The sequence below is a fragment of the Raphanus sativus genome, chromosome 7 (assembly GCF_000801105.2).
Source record: "Raphanus sativus cultivar WK10039 chromosome 7, ASM80110v3, whole genome shotgun sequence".
Classification (NCBI taxonomy): domain Eukaryota; kingdom Viridiplantae; phylum Streptophyta; class Magnoliopsida; order Brassicales; family Brassicaceae; genus Raphanus; species Raphanus sativus.
The window spans coordinates 16,216,791-16,233,090 of record NC_079517.1 but is presented as its reverse complement, the minus strand read 5'-3'; the positions used below and the strand labels follow the sequence as shown (position 1 = coordinate 16,233,090).

The following is a 16,300-nucleotide window of genomic DNA, read 5'->3' as shown; positions in this document are numbered from 1 at the left end:
GAGAGTTACGTATTTGATGAGACCACTGCAGATGATTCTTGGCTCAGCTTCGCCCATGCTGCCAAGCTTTCACAACTTGTCCAAATCTTATGTCTCCTTCACATTCTCCTCCCCCTCCTGAGATTCACTCTTCTTCACAACATCTCTCTTCAGTGTTCACTCTCTTCTTCATCATGTCTGTATCTATCTATATATATATATATATATATATATCCCTCACTCAAGAGATTTGTTTGTTTCTCGCCAAAGCAAGAACCTTGACAAACTTTACTATATATTCTGTAATGGAGATTACTAGTAAGATTGATGCGCAAGTTCATGTTTAAAGCAATCACATAGACTTTTAGCACTGTATTGAAGCTTTATAGAGATGATTCAAAGCTGCGTTAACGATAAGATGAAACGAAAGCAGAGTACAATCTCAAGAACAGTATATGAGAACAGAGCATAATCTGAATCAATAGTCGTCTCCCTTGGAAAGAACTTCTTTGCAAGTAGGTCGCAGTAAAATGGTGTGCTCAAACTGTGATACATAGCTCCCCTTCACATCACACAGAGGAGGATACGGCTGAAATAAAAACAAGAGAACACGATTTAGTTCTTTTTTTTTTTGTTCTCCTCAAGCTTATTCAGACTGTGGTGTGTGAGAAGAGTTTACCTCAACAATGCCAGCGTCACACAGATTCTTTAGAGCCATTAGATATTTGGTTTCACCAATGCGGTCCAAATAACGTCTGCAGAAGGCTAGAGTCGAGAAATTGTTGTTGATAGTTGCAAGGAGTTGTTTTGCTCTAGGTAACCTCAAGGGGACATGGCCAACGTCAAAGTTCTTCATGTAGTGGCTACATTCCAAGTCTTCTCTCACATATCCTTTCCCTGCAAAATAGAGCCACAAACAGATGATCAATCATTGGTGAATCCCAAAGATGGCAATGACTTTTTTCTTACCAGTTGATCCAAATGTTTCGATGGCATAAAATTCACCCTCTTCCATCTTTGTCTGCTCGCCTCCTTTAACTATAGGAACTGACTTTCCAGCATGTATCTGATAAGGTCCAATGCTATGACCATTCAAGTTTCGGATACTTTTAACTGCCAAAAAGGACAAAACATGTAAATGTTTATTTACCCAAACTGACACTGATGTAACGCTAGTTATTAGATTTGACATTTGATATTGGTACCTGGAAAGACCTTTCCGTTGATTTCAACCTCATAGGACTCCATGACCTCCTGAATTGCAGCACCAATGTCGCATAGACGAACATCAATTCCAGCTTCCTGAACCAGCCAAGTAACAAAGCAGGTTAAGAGGTTCCTAAGAAGTCAAGGCCTAAATGAATTCACTTTTCACACTGAGCTGAGTAGAACAAAGCACTACAAGAATGATAAATCCTACAAGTAGTTGTACATTCTATAAAGCAGTGAAGGAGCAATTAGCACCTTGATACCGGTATAAGTAGCTTCACGGGAGGCTGCTAAGAGAGGATCATACATAGGATTGAAAGCAACTGTAAATGCACAGTCAATAATATGTCCTGCAAAGCAAAACAAGACAAAACAAAAAAGAGATGTTAGTTTCTATCTGACATTTATAAATATCATTAATATTTGCCTACATACCATCAATGTGTGTTCCAAAGTCTAGTTTCATAACATCGTCGTACTGAAGTACAGTCTTATCTCCAGAGTTTGGTGTCCAATGAGCAGCAACCCTTGAAAAGATAAAAAAAAAAGCCATTAGAGAAACATAACTAATAAAAAAGAACAGTTAAAAGAGAAAGATGAAGGCAAATGGTAAAGAACCAACCAATTCAAAGAACATCCTGTAGGGAAAGCAATACCAGCTTTAAGACCGTTCTCTGATATCAGCTTACGAACAGTATCCTCCAGTGTCTCACATATATCAGTCATCAACATTCCAGGCTTCACTATGCTTCTCACATATTTCCTAACCTGAAAAAAAAAAAAAAGAAATTCTCTCAGGAGGAGGATGTACAAAAGAGTCACATAGTATGTGGCCATTAATCGGGAAAGGAAAGTGAACCTGGCGATGAACTTCAGCAGCTTGGCGTACAGAGTTGTATATTGGCTTTTGCAAACGCTCCAACTCTCTCTTCTCTTCAGATGTTGTTCTCCACAAGTTGCTACATTACATAGATCAAGACCCAAAAAAATCTTAAAACTATTGGATAAACGAATAGTCTTTGACATCAACAAGACTGAAAATCTAATCCGTTCAAGAGAAGACAAGACCATTGCATAATATTATAACATACGTAATAATCCTTTGAAGCTGTGTATTGTATGAAACTTACTCATCTTTGTAGTGCTGGATTTCACCTTCAGGAAAGTCTCCAGATGGGAAAAGCTTAACGACAGGGACTGAAGGTGGATCAGTCTGTTGGGTCTTCTTCCTGCAAACATAAAGTCATTAAAGGAAGCAGACACCAAACAGTGGCAAGCTGAAGAATGTACAAAAGAAAGAAACATTTCTTACTTGTTTTTATTCTTCTTCTTTTTCTTCTTCTTGGTTGAAGTCTCAGCTAAAAAAGAGGTAAATATATTAATCAACCACACACTCATGAAATCAAATCTAAAAACCATCAAAACCTACTCAGAGGCCAAACTCAACTAGACAAACCTTTGCTTCCTTCTCCGTCTTCTTCTTCTTCTTCTTCTTCGTTCTCCTCTTTTCCACCTTCTGTTGTCACTTGAAGCTTCTTCGAAATCTCAGACTCCAAAGGTTCCTCCTCTTTTCCTCTAGAGGATGATTCGGCGTTGCCATTCTCCACCGTGGGAGCTACAACGACTTGAGGGTTTTCGCTCGCCATCTCAATCGATTCTTTGAAATAATCGTAACGACAAAATTCGATTAAGACAATCTGACACAAAGTAAGCCAGTTACTAGTCTTTCCCTTCTGCCCATCTTTTGTCAACTAATAGTTCCGCTCCTTATTGGGCCTTACCGACATCTGTTAATGGGCCACGTTTAGTTTTACAGTAATTTTCTGTAGTATCGTCTTCTTTTGATTAGCATTTTTATAATGGGTCCAATGCAAAATGTGTGATTATGATGTAAATGTATTTTAGTCTTCTCCTATTTACCATTATATTATCCTTTTTAAAAACAAAATATTGTATATGAATCTTGAATTGCCTTTTTCTTGTTACGCACGATACAGAATTTTCTCTGAGGAGTCAACTTCTCGAGCACCGAAACAAGAGTCATTCTTAGTGAAACACAAATCTTGTTATCTTGGTGGAGATTTAGTTAGAAGCAAGATTGAATACTCAGTCATAAAATAAAATCAAGAAATTGGTACAGATACTTGTAGAGCTTAGCATATAATCAAGAATTGCTTTTACATTTCTAAAGCATAAACCGTTGTTCTTGAACAAGAAATCAAAACAAGAAAACGATAGTGATCATCCCTAGAGATTCGAAAACACACACACCAAACAAAAGAACGTAACGTAGAAGAAACTAGTTACGGTATTGATTCTCCATGCGAATCGCTTCCACTTCCTCTTCCGTGAAATCGTTCTCGATGTTGAACGTTGCGCGAATCTCTTTCTCGTCGTTGCATGCAGCGATCATATCAGCAACTTTCTGGCAAGTCACATCGAGAAGGCTTGGGATGTGTAGGTAGTTCGCAGCCATGATGAGATCCATGAGCATTGGCTGATCGATTTCCCCGACGAACTTCGCGTCCCACTTCTTGAGATCATCGGAGGAGGAGGAGGAAGAAGAAGAATCACCACAGACGTCGTCTTCCACCACGTGCTTCTTGCAGTACTCCATCACTTTACCGAGGATCTCGCTTGTCAGGTTCGTAAACGGTAATTCTTGATCGGGGAACTCTTCAACGAGAAACGATATGATCTTCGACTGACGAGCGGCCGCTTCCTCCACCACAAACGATTCACCGTCGGAGCTTTTCAACATGATCATCTTCTTCCACGTCGTTTCTTTGTTGCGTGGCTATCGAGAAAATGAGAGAGCGAATAATAGAAAAGGTGGTGCTTGAAGTTATGAGCTGCCCATGTATTTATAGCATCTAATTCGAGTAACATACTCCCTCTATTTTTTAAAGATCCATGTTCTAGGAAAAAAAAGTTGTTTTAAAAAAATACATTTTTTACTTTTTCAATGTATTATTTAATGAAAATCTGTTAACTTCAAGAAAATTAATTGTGTTTATTGGATTTTTATTGGTTAAAGATTATGGAAAATTGTTATTTACAAAAATCAATGCATTTTTAATGTGATTTCTTAATATATGTGAAAAGTCTAGAATATGTATCTTTAAAAAATAGAGAGAGTAAACAACAAAATATCAATAGTTTTAAGTATGTTTGTGACCCGCTTGGAAAATAAACTATCATATTTTCAGCATTTAATTTTATAACTAGATGATAATCTGTGTCTTGTACTGGGATGAGATTATTTTTAAGATTTAAGAAGTTAGGTATGTTTATTTTGGATATCAGTTTAGTTTCGGGTTGTTTTCGGATTTTAAAATCCTATGATATAAATACATTCTGAATTGGGGAAATTTCACTTATACCACTTTGGTGATACCACTTTTCATGTTTACCATCAACATGAGGACATTTTCAAAAAAACATTTTTCATTAAAGTATAAAAGACTAAATTACCCTCTAACCTAATTTTGTTCTCCATCTTAAGTCTGTTATCGTCTTCTTCGTCAAGCTTACCTCGCCGTCGCCGTAGTTAAGAATTGAGCGCATCCTTCCGGTGTTCTATCGGCGACGTTGCTGCTCCTTCCTCATGAACAGTGTTCTCTCTCCTCTTATCTCTAAGTTTCAGTGAATCCTCTTTCTAGCTCCCTCTGATGACGCGTCTTCAGCAAATCCCGATGGTGTCCTTCCTGCTTTCTTCCTCTGCACCGACGACTCAGATAACCCAGCTCAACCATAGCGTTCACATAAGTTTGAAGAATCCCTCAGTTGCACGTGGTATTGCTCTTGGGTTGATGTCTCTTGACCCTCCCGAGCCACTAGATCTCCGCCAGATTTGGGATCTGTCATGGTGGAATCAAATCTTTTGACAGTCTCCTTTGAGTATGATGTTTCATCTTCTATGTATGGCCCTGATTTGATTTAGGTTACGATAGGGATAGACTTGAGGGTTGTTCCGGCGGGATAAAAGTACATCAAAGAACATCATTGGTTTTGTTTGAGTGGTATCTTTACATAGTTGCTAATCATATTCCAATGGATAGCACTTGCCTAGATAATTGTTGTCAGTGTGCTCTCTTCTGTTGCTTATAATGTTCTTGCAACTCCACACCCCTTTGTGGTTGAGGATTTCCTCACAATTTCAAGGTCATCAAAATGGTGTATGATCTCACCTTTGTAGCCAAGTTTCTTGCTGCTCTTTATGCCTTTATTGCGGCAGCATGTTTGGGTAGCAGTTCACCAAGTGCCTTCTCTGATTCCCATGGCTTCATCTCACCAATTAGCACTTTGATGTTTAACTTTAAATTGTTTAAGTGCTTTGTTTGCTTTTATCTGTGTTTATGTTATCTGCTAGCCTTTGATACAGCAGTTTCTTTCGTCATTTTGACAATGTTATTATGTTTGCCAAACAATTTCTCCATTGATGGAGCTTGAGTTTTATGTATAAAAAAGAACGAGTCATAAATATATATATATACATAAACACAGATAAAGGCAACCAGACAATAGATAATGTTCTGACTGTAGATCAAAGTAAGCATTATAAACTAGTATCTCATGTATTTCAGATATACTAGTTTCATGAAAAGATTATATAACTTATAACCCCTATAAAGTATATTATAACTTATTAAAAATTCACTTATAAACCTTTATAAAATTCAGATATAGTAGTTTCATGAAGAGATTATATAACTTATAACCCCTTATAAACCTATATAAAAGTCAGACATACTAATTTACAAAATATTATATAATTTCAGAGATGAAAAGGCTGATAAATAATAACTTATAAATGTTTATAGCTGGCTCATGTATCTCAGATATACTAGTTTCATGTATCTCATATATACTAGTTTCATGAAGAGATTATATAACTTACAACCCCTTATAAAGTATCTTAATTAAAAACTCACTTATAAGCATTTATAAAACTCAGATATAATAGTTTCATGAAGAGATTATATAACTTATAACCTCTTATAAAATATCTTATAACTTATTAAAAATCACTTATAAACCTTTATAAAACTCAGAAAATACTAGTTTATAAAGTATTATATAAACTCAGAAATGAAAAGGCTGATAAATAATAACTTATAAATGTTTATAGCTGGCCCATGTATCTCAGATATACTAGTTTCATGAAGAAATTATATAACTTATAACCCTTTATAAAGTATTATAAAACTCAGAAAATACTAGTTTATAAAATATTATATAAACTCAGAGATAAAAAGACTGATAAATAATAACTTATAAATGTTTATGGCCCATGTATCGCATATATACTAGTTTATAAAGTATTATATAACTTATAACCTATTATAAAGTATTGTAAAATAATTATTTGCTAGAGCTGATTAAAACATTTCTAAACAAGGATTCATAAAATCGCTTATAAACCTTTACAAAACTCAGATATACTAGTTTATAAAGTATTATATAACTTATAATCCCTTATAAATCTTATAATAAGATTATAGAAATCATTTTGAAAGTCGTGATAAAATGTTTATTAAACAAAGAAAAAGTAAAATCGGTAATATAAATACATGAAGATGCTCGTTACTAATTTTTTTAAAAAATAATTAGAGTAAATGTAATTACAAATGGTTTACAGCTTTTAGTCACTTATAAAAACACGTGTTAGAGATATATATATATATAGCTTACAGAAATACATGTGTCATGTTTCTCTTATATGTCTCACGGAAATATTTTATATTAAATCCTATAGATAATTATTTAAAGGAGCTGATTAAAACATTTCTAAGTTATTAAAAATAACTTATAAACCTTTATAAAACATTCATAAAGTTTATAAAAATAATTTATAAATTTTATACACCAATTTATAAGAGGTTACAATGTTTATGAATTATTTATAAAGGTTTATAAAATCATTTATAAGAGTTTATAAAATGTATAAAATAAATACACAAGAAGAATGTTTTTTTTGTTGACAATCAAATTTTATTTAGATATCTCGAAATATAGTACCAACTTAAAATGACAACACATTCAAAAGCATTCATTTGCAAGTTATCTATAGAGATGACAACACATGCAAAAGCCTTATTAATCAAAGAATTATTTACTAAAAGTCAAATTTGTTCCAGTTTTTTTATAAACTCTTATAAACTATAAATGTTAAAAAAAATATTTTATTAAACGTGACAATAGTATGATTAATAAACGTGTCCAATTCAAAACGCAAACCGTTCGCTTCCATCTTGTTCCATAACAGAACAACTTCCTTTACTTCCCCCCAACTCACACGCCAAACTGATAACGACACTGTAAACATCATGATCGAGATGATACCCTGTCTGCTTCATCTTCTCCAGCAACTCCAAACACTCGTCAAGATTGTCTCTCTTCTCATGAGCCGCCATTATATGCATATACATAACTTAGGACGGCACAAGCCCTTTTCTTTAACATATCATCTAACAAACTTTAACACTTGACAATCTTCCTTGATTTACAAAACCCACTTACCAATTCAGTGTAAGTCACAGTATCAGCGTCACATCCATACTCTCCATCGATCTCAGCAAACACACTCATCGCCTCACCCATTCTATCTACCTTACACAACGCCTGGATCAAAACAGTGTTAACAATTCTCACTCGTCTCAAACCCTCACCTCCTCATATCTTTCAACACATCATAGGCATCATCCGTTTTACCAGCGTGAGCATAACCACTCAGCAAGTTAGTGTAATCAACAACGTCAGGCTCAAACCCAGCTTCATTCATCTGAACCAAAACATGCTTAGCTTCCATCATCTTCCCTTCTCTACACCAACCATACAACGGCAAAGCAAAATACCTACGATCCGTTGAAAAAAACTGTAACCTCACATCCTCGAAAAGATTTGCAGCATCCTTAACGCAACCGTTCTTACACAAAGCATCGAGCAAACACGCGAACACATACACGTCCGGTTCAGGCATTTCGTCGAGCACCTCGACGACTTTTCACAATATCTGAACCCTCTAATCACCTCTCGAGAACAACGAACAGCTCCGGCTCGATCAGGTGAGGATTCTCCTTCCTCATCTCCTCGATTAGACTCCAAACGGATCCGAATCGCTGCATCTTGCTTATGATTTTCGTCATCGATATGTAGATTTGGTGGTTGTGGCAATAATACCCGGGTCGCTTCGCTGCCCAGACGAAGAATCTGTAACCTAGGTTCCCGGCGTCTTCGCAACGGTTCAGAACGCGTTCGATTAGCCCGAGTTCGACACCGGATTCGTTGAGCGCGAGCTCCAGCTTCGGGACTCATCACTGCCGGAGATATTTGGGAAGATGACAATTGTAGATTTATTTAATCAGGGGTATAATAGTATTTTGGTTATTAAAATTTTAATGGTAAAATTGGTTAGTGTATAAATGAAAAGTGGTATCATGAAAGTGGTATATTTGACAATTTCTCTACTAAAACTTTAATGTGCATATTTGTGTGTATGTAATTTTTTAAAAAAGGGTTTCATTGCTATACATATAACGTTAACTAATATATAACAATTACAGTTTTACACAAACGATAACACATTAATATATAGGGGATTTTTTGGGATCAGTATTGTTATATATTACCAAGCATCATTTTAAAATAAATAAACAAATTGTTATGACCAATATGGCAATATCATTATTTTAAAATTCAAAACATTATATTATTATAAAGGTTATTTTAATGATAAAATTTGTATGTTCAATATACTTATACTAGCTAGCTGACATCGTGTTAGAACCAATATTAAAATCTTAAAATATGTAATTTTAGATGACAATATACTTTTTTTGTAAAAGGCTTTACTATTTAAATGCAGGAGAATAAAAAATTGTTATAGAGCTAAGAGCACCCTCCGATTTAAAAAAAGGGCTGATTAGTCGCGGACCACCAGGTGTAATAAGGTCAGCAAACAATAACAAACTTCCACAAGAATTGATCTTTATTTACGGTCTTCAACATATTTATGGGGACACAGAAACCTAAAAACAGAATATTATAATATTTTTTAAGAGAAAAAATATTGTTAAGGACTCTTACCAACCTTGCGTTGGAGGTGCTCTAAGACCATCATTATTGGTGTCCTCTCTCCCTTTCCTTTAATTAAGGGCTTTGTGTTTTTTTTTTTTTTTGTTCAGTAGAGATTAAGGACAGCCCTTAAATAAGGGTTTTCCCATTCTCTTTTTTCTCGGTCCCCGTGTTTTTCTTCTTAAGGGCTTTGCTTAGAACAAACCTATAATGATGCTCTAATATCCAGTAGACCAAGTGACTTTAATTAACCTTAAAAGATACAAACTTGAATCATATAGTTTAGCAAAAAGTGGAGCTAGCTAGGAAGCAAACCACAATATACTAACAGTGTAAATTATATTTGATTTGTTAATTGTGGTTTATTATTAAAAAATAGTTTAGTACATATATATATATATATTCTGTTTTGTTTTGGAATGTAGCGAACTAAAACCTCAATTAACAAAGAAAAAAATCCCATAACGTGCGTCTCGTATATTTCATCATCTTTGTAACTGAATGAACATAATGTCATTTCTTCAATCTTCACCATGTCTCTTAGTACCTTGCGAGTCTCTGAATAATTTAGTACATACATTATACAAGTTTAGTACATACATACATTATACTGTATATAATAAATAAAATCCAGATTAGATGTCAGTAAATTGTTATCACGGTCTAACCTATTCTTAATGTATAAACCATCGTCTAAAGAAATTGAATGTCACGGACGGTATAACATATTCTTATGTACAAGTCGAGCATTGTGTTTAAAACCACAAAAAGAAAAACTATTCTAATACGGCTCAAACAGGGGCAGGGGCAGGGGCTTCGATAGTGAACCAGCAGCTTTGGGCTCCATAAAGACTGTTATAGCGACACTAACAAACGTGTCTGGGCCTGACAGCATGTTTTGAGCTGATGGTTATCAAAATGAGCAGTAGACCAAAATTACATAAAATAATAAAATCTCTAAAAATGTAAAAAAGTAGTCGTCGCCTGAGAGATTCGAACTCTCGCGGGGAAACCCCATGTACTTAGCAGGCACACGCCTTAACCACTCGGCCAAAGCGACTTTTGTCTTTTCTTCACGCTAAATCATTTAAATTCATTTAGTTTAGACGTATATTTTCACACAGATAACATACTAGATAGATAACATATGTTATGTTTGTTTTTTTCTAGTCAGACCAAGGTCTCTCATTTCGACGCAATCATTGATGAAAATAAAGCGTCTTCGTAAGGAAATGATTATTCTTTCTATTAACAATAATCATTTCCTTACGAAGTTGTTAATTTAACAACTTTAAAAATACATCTTAGCAAGTTGCACATATGGATCCTGTAGTGATCAGCATGACCGTAGGTTAGGTATACAGAAAAAATCTTCTGCTGGAGCCAAAACAAAACAGCCAAAAACACAAAAGGAGAGATGGCCAGCCTCGAAAATTATAGGATCATATGGACATGGTCGGGATAAAACATCAACCGAACCGACGAGAAGAGTTATATAGTCATTGATGAAACAGTGTGTCTAGCTTGAGAGAGTTTCAGCTGACAGTATATGCTGAGATTATTAACTTGTTTTAAAAAAAAATAAAAAATTCTTACGTATGAGCTAGGATTGAGGAGATGAAGTCTACAAAATATATGTTTATATCCTACATGGCTACATCTACTTACACTGTTACACATAATTGTCCAGTCTTTATAAATTTTTATATAACCAAACACGCTAGTGTCAAATAATGTTATATTTAATTTCAAAAAATAATAATAATGTTATATTTTAGGAATTTAATAAATTTAACCTTTAACTAGGTTGATGCAACATACAAGTAGTAAATACAAAAACTCGATTGCAAAAAAAAAGTCGTTTGGTGTAAGTATATAATAATGTTTGACTATTTTGGCTGATGAAATGTTTGTGACCTCTCCGTATGATTATCTAGCCGTTTTGTTTGTTCGAACTTCGAATAATCAATGTAATGGAATAAATATTAAAATCAAACAAAACGACTTGCAGTGCAGGGATGAAGCACATATTACGTGTGACGAGTGACGAGTGTCTGTCGTGTGCGTTAAGTTATTTGTAGGTCGTGATTAGCTATTTGGGTCGGCTTTATTTAATACAATAATCTCTGTCCAATAGAATAATATCAACCGAAGTCTGTTTTACATACATTACTATAAGAGATGATGACATGACATTAAACGATTTCATATTGAAATTCTTTTGAAGTAACTAATGTTTAAAAAATCGATAGATGATAGTTGGAAACTCAATAGAGAAGTAGGTGTAGAGAAGTAGCTTTTCTACCAAAAAAAGCAATTGATTATTGATTATACATTATATTTATATTACATATTTTAAGTTTTTTTATTTAACTAAAATTATATCTGATGAAACATTTAAAATGGAATATATTAAAAACTGGAGAAAAACTTTCATTTATTTATACAAAATGATATAATTAAAGTATTCACTTTGATGTTATTTAATTTAACCAATTTATATAAATTTAGATCTATTAGACCAGGTCAAAACGAATTAAATCGATTTTTACTGTTATAAACCAATTTAAATTAGTTTTTCAAAATTATTTCAGCTATGACCGATTTGTAGCAAATTCCCATACTTATACCAATTTTTAGAACATTGAAAATCATGTTATTATATAATATGGATATTACTTAGTAAAATAAATGGATATTAAAATGGACGAAATTCTATTTTTTCTAGAAGCCATGTAAGATTAATTATGCCGACAATTAACAAATTCGTAAACAAAACAAAGTCAGCTTCGCATCCCAGGGTAAAGTTGATTAGCTAAGTCAACCCCAACTAATCATAAAATAGTTAAAACATTGCTTACACCATCTACCTTATGTTTTCTTTTTGCTTCTTTGTTGAGTTTTAATAACAGTTGAAAATTAATAATTGTTTTTCTTCGATAGCGTAAAAGAAACATGTAATTCTCTTGGGAAACTTACAGTTTATTTAAATCTAGCTGTTGTTATGTGTGTAATGGAGGGCAGGTCCACAGCTGTTTTCTTGATATACTTCTCAATATTTTGACTATTTAATAGTCAGTTTGTAGTTAATTAATAATGTTTCTTATAGTAATGTTTCTGAGCAACCAACAATAATATTATATAATAATTGTATCTTCTATGGTCATCATATCCACTTTTTGTGTGTATATATACAGGCTCAGATAATCCAAAACATTTGCATATTATATCTCCAAACAATACAAGAAACACAATCCAAACAAAAACCAATTCTTTGTTTTCTAAATGGTGAGAAATTCGATGAAGGCTGAGTACGATCTTGATCATCTTCCTCATCAAAGCTTCTATGGAGATAATTCAAGAACTTTGGTTCCTATGAACAAGAACTCCCAAATAATCACCAAGATCAAGCCTAAGATTCGTATCATCCATATATTTGCGCCGGAGATTATCAATACTGACGTCAAGAACTTCCGTACACTCGTCCAAAGTCTAACCGGAAAACCGGAGATCGCCAAAACGGGTTCTAGGAAAAAGACAGCGAGAACAAATATTCCTGCGCCACCGCCTCCACTTCAAGAATCCAGCCAAGAACATACGGCAGAGCCGGTCAACAGTTTTTTAGGGAGCCACGTGGTGAAGGAAGAATGGGGATCATGTTCAAACACAAACACTTACTTTGATTTAGACGGTTTGATTGATCTTGACGAAGAGGACAACATGTTCTCAAGTCGATGGTTTGATCTTCAAGAGTAACTAAACTAGTCACACTTTGCCCTAATATAGGGCCTCTACTAAAACGTCCTATTGGTTCTAATGATTTAATCATTCGTTCTATTTGGGATGCAACACGACATTGCTCATTGTGATACACGAGGTTGACGACGATCATCATATAAGTAGTGGGTAGATACATAGTTTGCATAGATATACACATGTTGTGATTATTTTGCGCTCTTTGAATTTGTAGACTGACTTTGATAAACTCGTGTAACAGTGTAACACGTTGTATTCACGCGAGCGTGTATCTCTAATTATTTTGATGTATTTGTGATTGACTTCTGCGTTGCTCAAGTTTATATATAAAAAAGAGAGTGAATGTGATGGAATTGTTTTATTAATTCGTGGGAAAAGAGGAAGATAATTATATGATTACTGGAATCAGGCAAAATAAAAAGACCTTACACGAGAACTATATAATTATGGATGTTATATTGTTCCAATCTAAATCAATAACATTATCAGAATATTCTGGATGACATAGTGATCATTGTCGTAAGAATAAATAAGATCACATGTAATGCTTTTGTAGTTAATCATTAAAGCTATCTTCGTTTTTTTATTAATAGTTAATCATTCAGTCCTCTATATATTAATTCTAGAGCATTATAACATATTTTTGTAGCCTCATATATCACTACAATGGTTTTTAGAATCTTTAAAACCATTAGGTTAGTCCATCTAAATATATAATATATTTTTATTACACTAACTATTAAATTGATTAGTAGGGTATAAAAGAATATTCTAAATTATTTCTTTAAATAAAAACTACAAAATTATCTGATATGATTAACATATATGACAATTAAGAATTATTAAAAATAACGATTTGATAACAATTTTGGTATCATCCCTCATTTTTGTTTAGTTTTATATTATTAATAGAAATTAAATAATAATATAGGGGAATTTTCAAAAATACAATAAAAGTTTGGATTTTTTATATGTTATATTTTGATTCTTTTAAACGACTATTAGTTACTAAAAATTGTTAAAAATCTCACTTTGAAAAAGTTATTATCAATAGCTCAATTTTTGTTATAACAAGATAGAAATTATCATAAAATCGTATGAATATGAATTCTTATTTAATATATATATTTTATTATTATATACATATATTAATATCGTTTAAATTAAATTATGTACAATATAAAAATACATAAATATGTTAAGTTTGAAATTTGCATTGAAAAACTATCAAGTCGAAAATTTTGGATTAATGTTTTAATTTTTTTTTGTCATAGTAAATATACAAATGTTAATAAAACTATATGATAGTAAATAGTTATATTGAAATATACTATATATCTAGGTCAATATCATTGAAATTTAATGATATACCATATAAAATAAATAGAATAATTATTGTGATTTATTTACCATAAAAATACTGTAAATAAACAAGAGATATCGTTTGATTTATGTGATTATTTTAATCCCATATATATTAATTGAGAAACAATTTTTTTGTCATCAACAAAACAAAACAGACTAATATTGGCTTTGTAAACCAGGGTGAAAGCTCTGCATCCATGTGAACTACGAAAGACGGTTGTTTCCTTACACTTCGTGCTAAGTTATCCGACTTCTGATTCTGCGTTCGAGGTACATGAATAATCTTTGAGCAGAGAAAAAATTTCTTAAGGGTCTTGATATCTTCCAAATAACTTGCAAAAACTAACAATTCTTCTAGTTTCGAAACCATCTTCACCACTTGAGAAACAATTGATTACTCTAGTAATTGTAAGATTTTACTGATTAATTTTTATCAAAAATTTTACAAAAGATCAATACATCAAAGACTTATTTGAAAGCTATTAAAATGGGGAATTTTCAAAAATACCACTTTCAAGGTACCATTATTCATCTTTACCATCACTAAAAACACATTTTCAATAATACCTTATTTATTAAAATGGTAAAGACTCTTATATCTTTGTTTTTATATGTTTTTCAAAATTCTAATCCCAAATTCTAATTCCTAAACCTCCAATTCTAAACCCTAAACCCAAAATTTTCAACTTTAAACCCTAAACCCTAAACTATATACCCTAAATTCAATATCCTAAACCCTAAACCCTAAAGTTTAAACTATAAACCCTAAATCCTTAACTCTAAACCCTAAATCTTAAACTCTAAACCCTGAACTATATACCTTAAACCCTAAAACATCAAATCTAAACCCTAAATCGTAAACCTTTAAATCTAGACCCTTCACTAAAAGTAGTGGTAAAAGTGGTTAGTGTAAACATGAAAAGTGGTACTATGAAAATGGTATTTTTGGCAATTTCTCTATTAAAATCACCTAGCGAGAACATATATTTAATAACAAATTTGCTTTTCTAATCCTAACCCTTTTTTTTTCGTCACAACACCGACATAGAATAATCTTGAAGTGTCGATTTTGACAATATGAAATAGTATATTTTTTAGTCCAGCCCATCGTATTCTTAAATGAGCCTATATTTTTTTATGATTAATTAAATGGGACACATTCATAGTAGAATGTGTTTTGGTTTAAAAATTGTTGCATACCCAAAATCAATATGAATCATCACCACTTTCGTTTAAAATTTTGTTATAATTAAAAAAATATAGGGTTGGACAAAATCCGAATCCAAAAACCTAACTAAATTCAATCTGAAAAAAGTACGTAGTACTAGACTTTAACCAAAATTGGTTAGATAAGATATCCGAACGGGTTCAAAATTTGGGTATTTAAAAATCTGAACCGAAGCTGATCTGAACCGTAATATTTTGGGTATCCGAGTATATTCAAACAAGATTTAAATACTTAAATAAATTATTTATTTATAAATTTAATATCTAAAAGAATAAACAAAAATATATAAGATATTTTTTTAAGTTGTCAAAAATACTTGGAAATATATACAATTAATTAAAAATACATGTTTAAAATAGCCAAACGATACTTGGAATACCAAAAATACTTAAAAATATCTATTGATTTTTTATCTAAATATTTATGCGGAGACTGTGTAAGTAAAAAAAATATTGTTTGTTGGTTTTTGTTATAAATGGAAACAAAGTTCTACATTTAAAGTTTAGATAAATAGTGTCTATTATATAATATGATATTATGATGTATAATATGATGTACAACTCTGATTAATACGATAATTTTTAGGAAAAAACCTAAAACCAAATCCATATGAACTTTTCTTGTTATGCCCAGAAAAATATTGTACTAATAAGATAATAAAGATGGACATGGGTTTGTTGAAACCCA

The 16,300-nt window shown here is 32.5% G+C and overlaps 3 protein-coding genes, 1 non-coding gene and 1 pseudogene across 4 annotated transcripts; 1 reads left to right on the top strand and 4 right to left on the bottom strand.

The window, feature by feature from the left end:
* Positions 1 to 319: 319 nt before the first annotated feature.
* On the bottom strand, positions 320 to 2,910 carry LOC108817384 (methionine aminopeptidase 2B). The gene is made up of 11 exons (XM_018590051.2): positions 2,645 to 2,910; positions 2,501 to 2,546; positions 2,319 to 2,417; positions 2,048 to 2,147; positions 1,811 to 1,956; positions 1,624 to 1,715; positions 1,444 to 1,538; positions 1,185 to 1,281; positions 949 to 1,092; positions 659 to 876; positions 320 to 568 (listed from the first exon to the last, which is right to left on the bottom strand). Exons 1-11 carry the CDS (start codon positions 2,832 to 2,834, stop codon positions 458 to 460), a joined length of 1,338 nt encoding a protein of 445 aa, XP_018445553.1. The 5' UTR covers positions 2,835 to 2,910; the 3' UTR covers positions 320 to 457.
* A 356-nt stretch (positions 2,911 to 3,266) lies between these two features.
* Positions 3,267 to 3,990, bottom strand: LOC108816544 (SKP1-like protein 1A). The gene has a single exon (XM_018589115.2). It carries the CDS (start codon positions 3,953 to 3,955, stop codon positions 3,488 to 3,490), a length of 468 nt encoding a protein of 155 aa, XP_018444617.1. The 5' UTR covers positions 3,956 to 3,990; the 3' UTR covers positions 3,267 to 3,487.
* A 3,343-nt stretch (positions 3,991 to 7,333) lies between these two features.
* Positions 7,334 to 9,307, bottom strand: LOC108815534 (putative pentatricopeptide repeat-containing protein At5g65820; annotated as a pseudogene).
* Positions 9,308 to 10,242: 935 nt separating this feature from the next.
* TRNAS-GCU (transfer RNA serine (anticodon GCU)) lies at positions 10,243 to 10,324 on the bottom strand. Its single transcript has one exon. It is a non-coding gene; the product is annotated as a tRNA-Ser (tRNA).
* Positions 10,325 to 12,514: 2,190 nt separating this feature from the next.
* LOC108816800 (VQ motif-containing protein 18-like) lies at positions 12,515 to 13,284 on the top strand. Its single transcript, XM_018589364.2, has one exon. The coding sequence runs from the start codon at positions 12,550 to 12,552 to the stop codon at positions 13,018 to 13,020; it is 471 nt and encodes a 156-aa protein (XP_018444866.1). The 5' UTR covers positions 12,515 to 12,549; the 3' UTR covers positions 13,021 to 13,284.
* The last annotated feature ends 3,016 nt before the right edge of the window (positions 13,285 to 16,300 follow it).

Coding starts and splice junctions, on each gene's coding strand:
- LOC108817384 (XM_018590051.2), bottom strand. CDS start 2,834: ATGGCGAGCGAAAACCCTCAAGTCGTTGTAGCTCCCACGGTGGAGAAT. Junction 1,957..2,047: donor CTGCTGAAGTTCATCGCCAG/GTTCACTTTCCT, acceptor TTTTTTTTTCAG/GTTAGGAAATATGTGAGAAG. Junction 569..658: donor GTGACGCTGGCATTGTTGAG/GTAAACTCTTCT, acceptor TTTTTATTTCAG/CCGTATCCTCCTCTGTGTGA.
- LOC108816544 (XM_018589115.2), bottom strand. CDS start 3,955: ATGATCATGTTGAAAAGCTCCGACGGTGAATCGTTTGTGGTGGAGGAA.
- LOC108816800 (XM_018589364.2), top strand. CDS start 12,550: ATGGTGAGAAATTCGATGAAGGCTGAGTACGATCTTGATCATCTTCCT.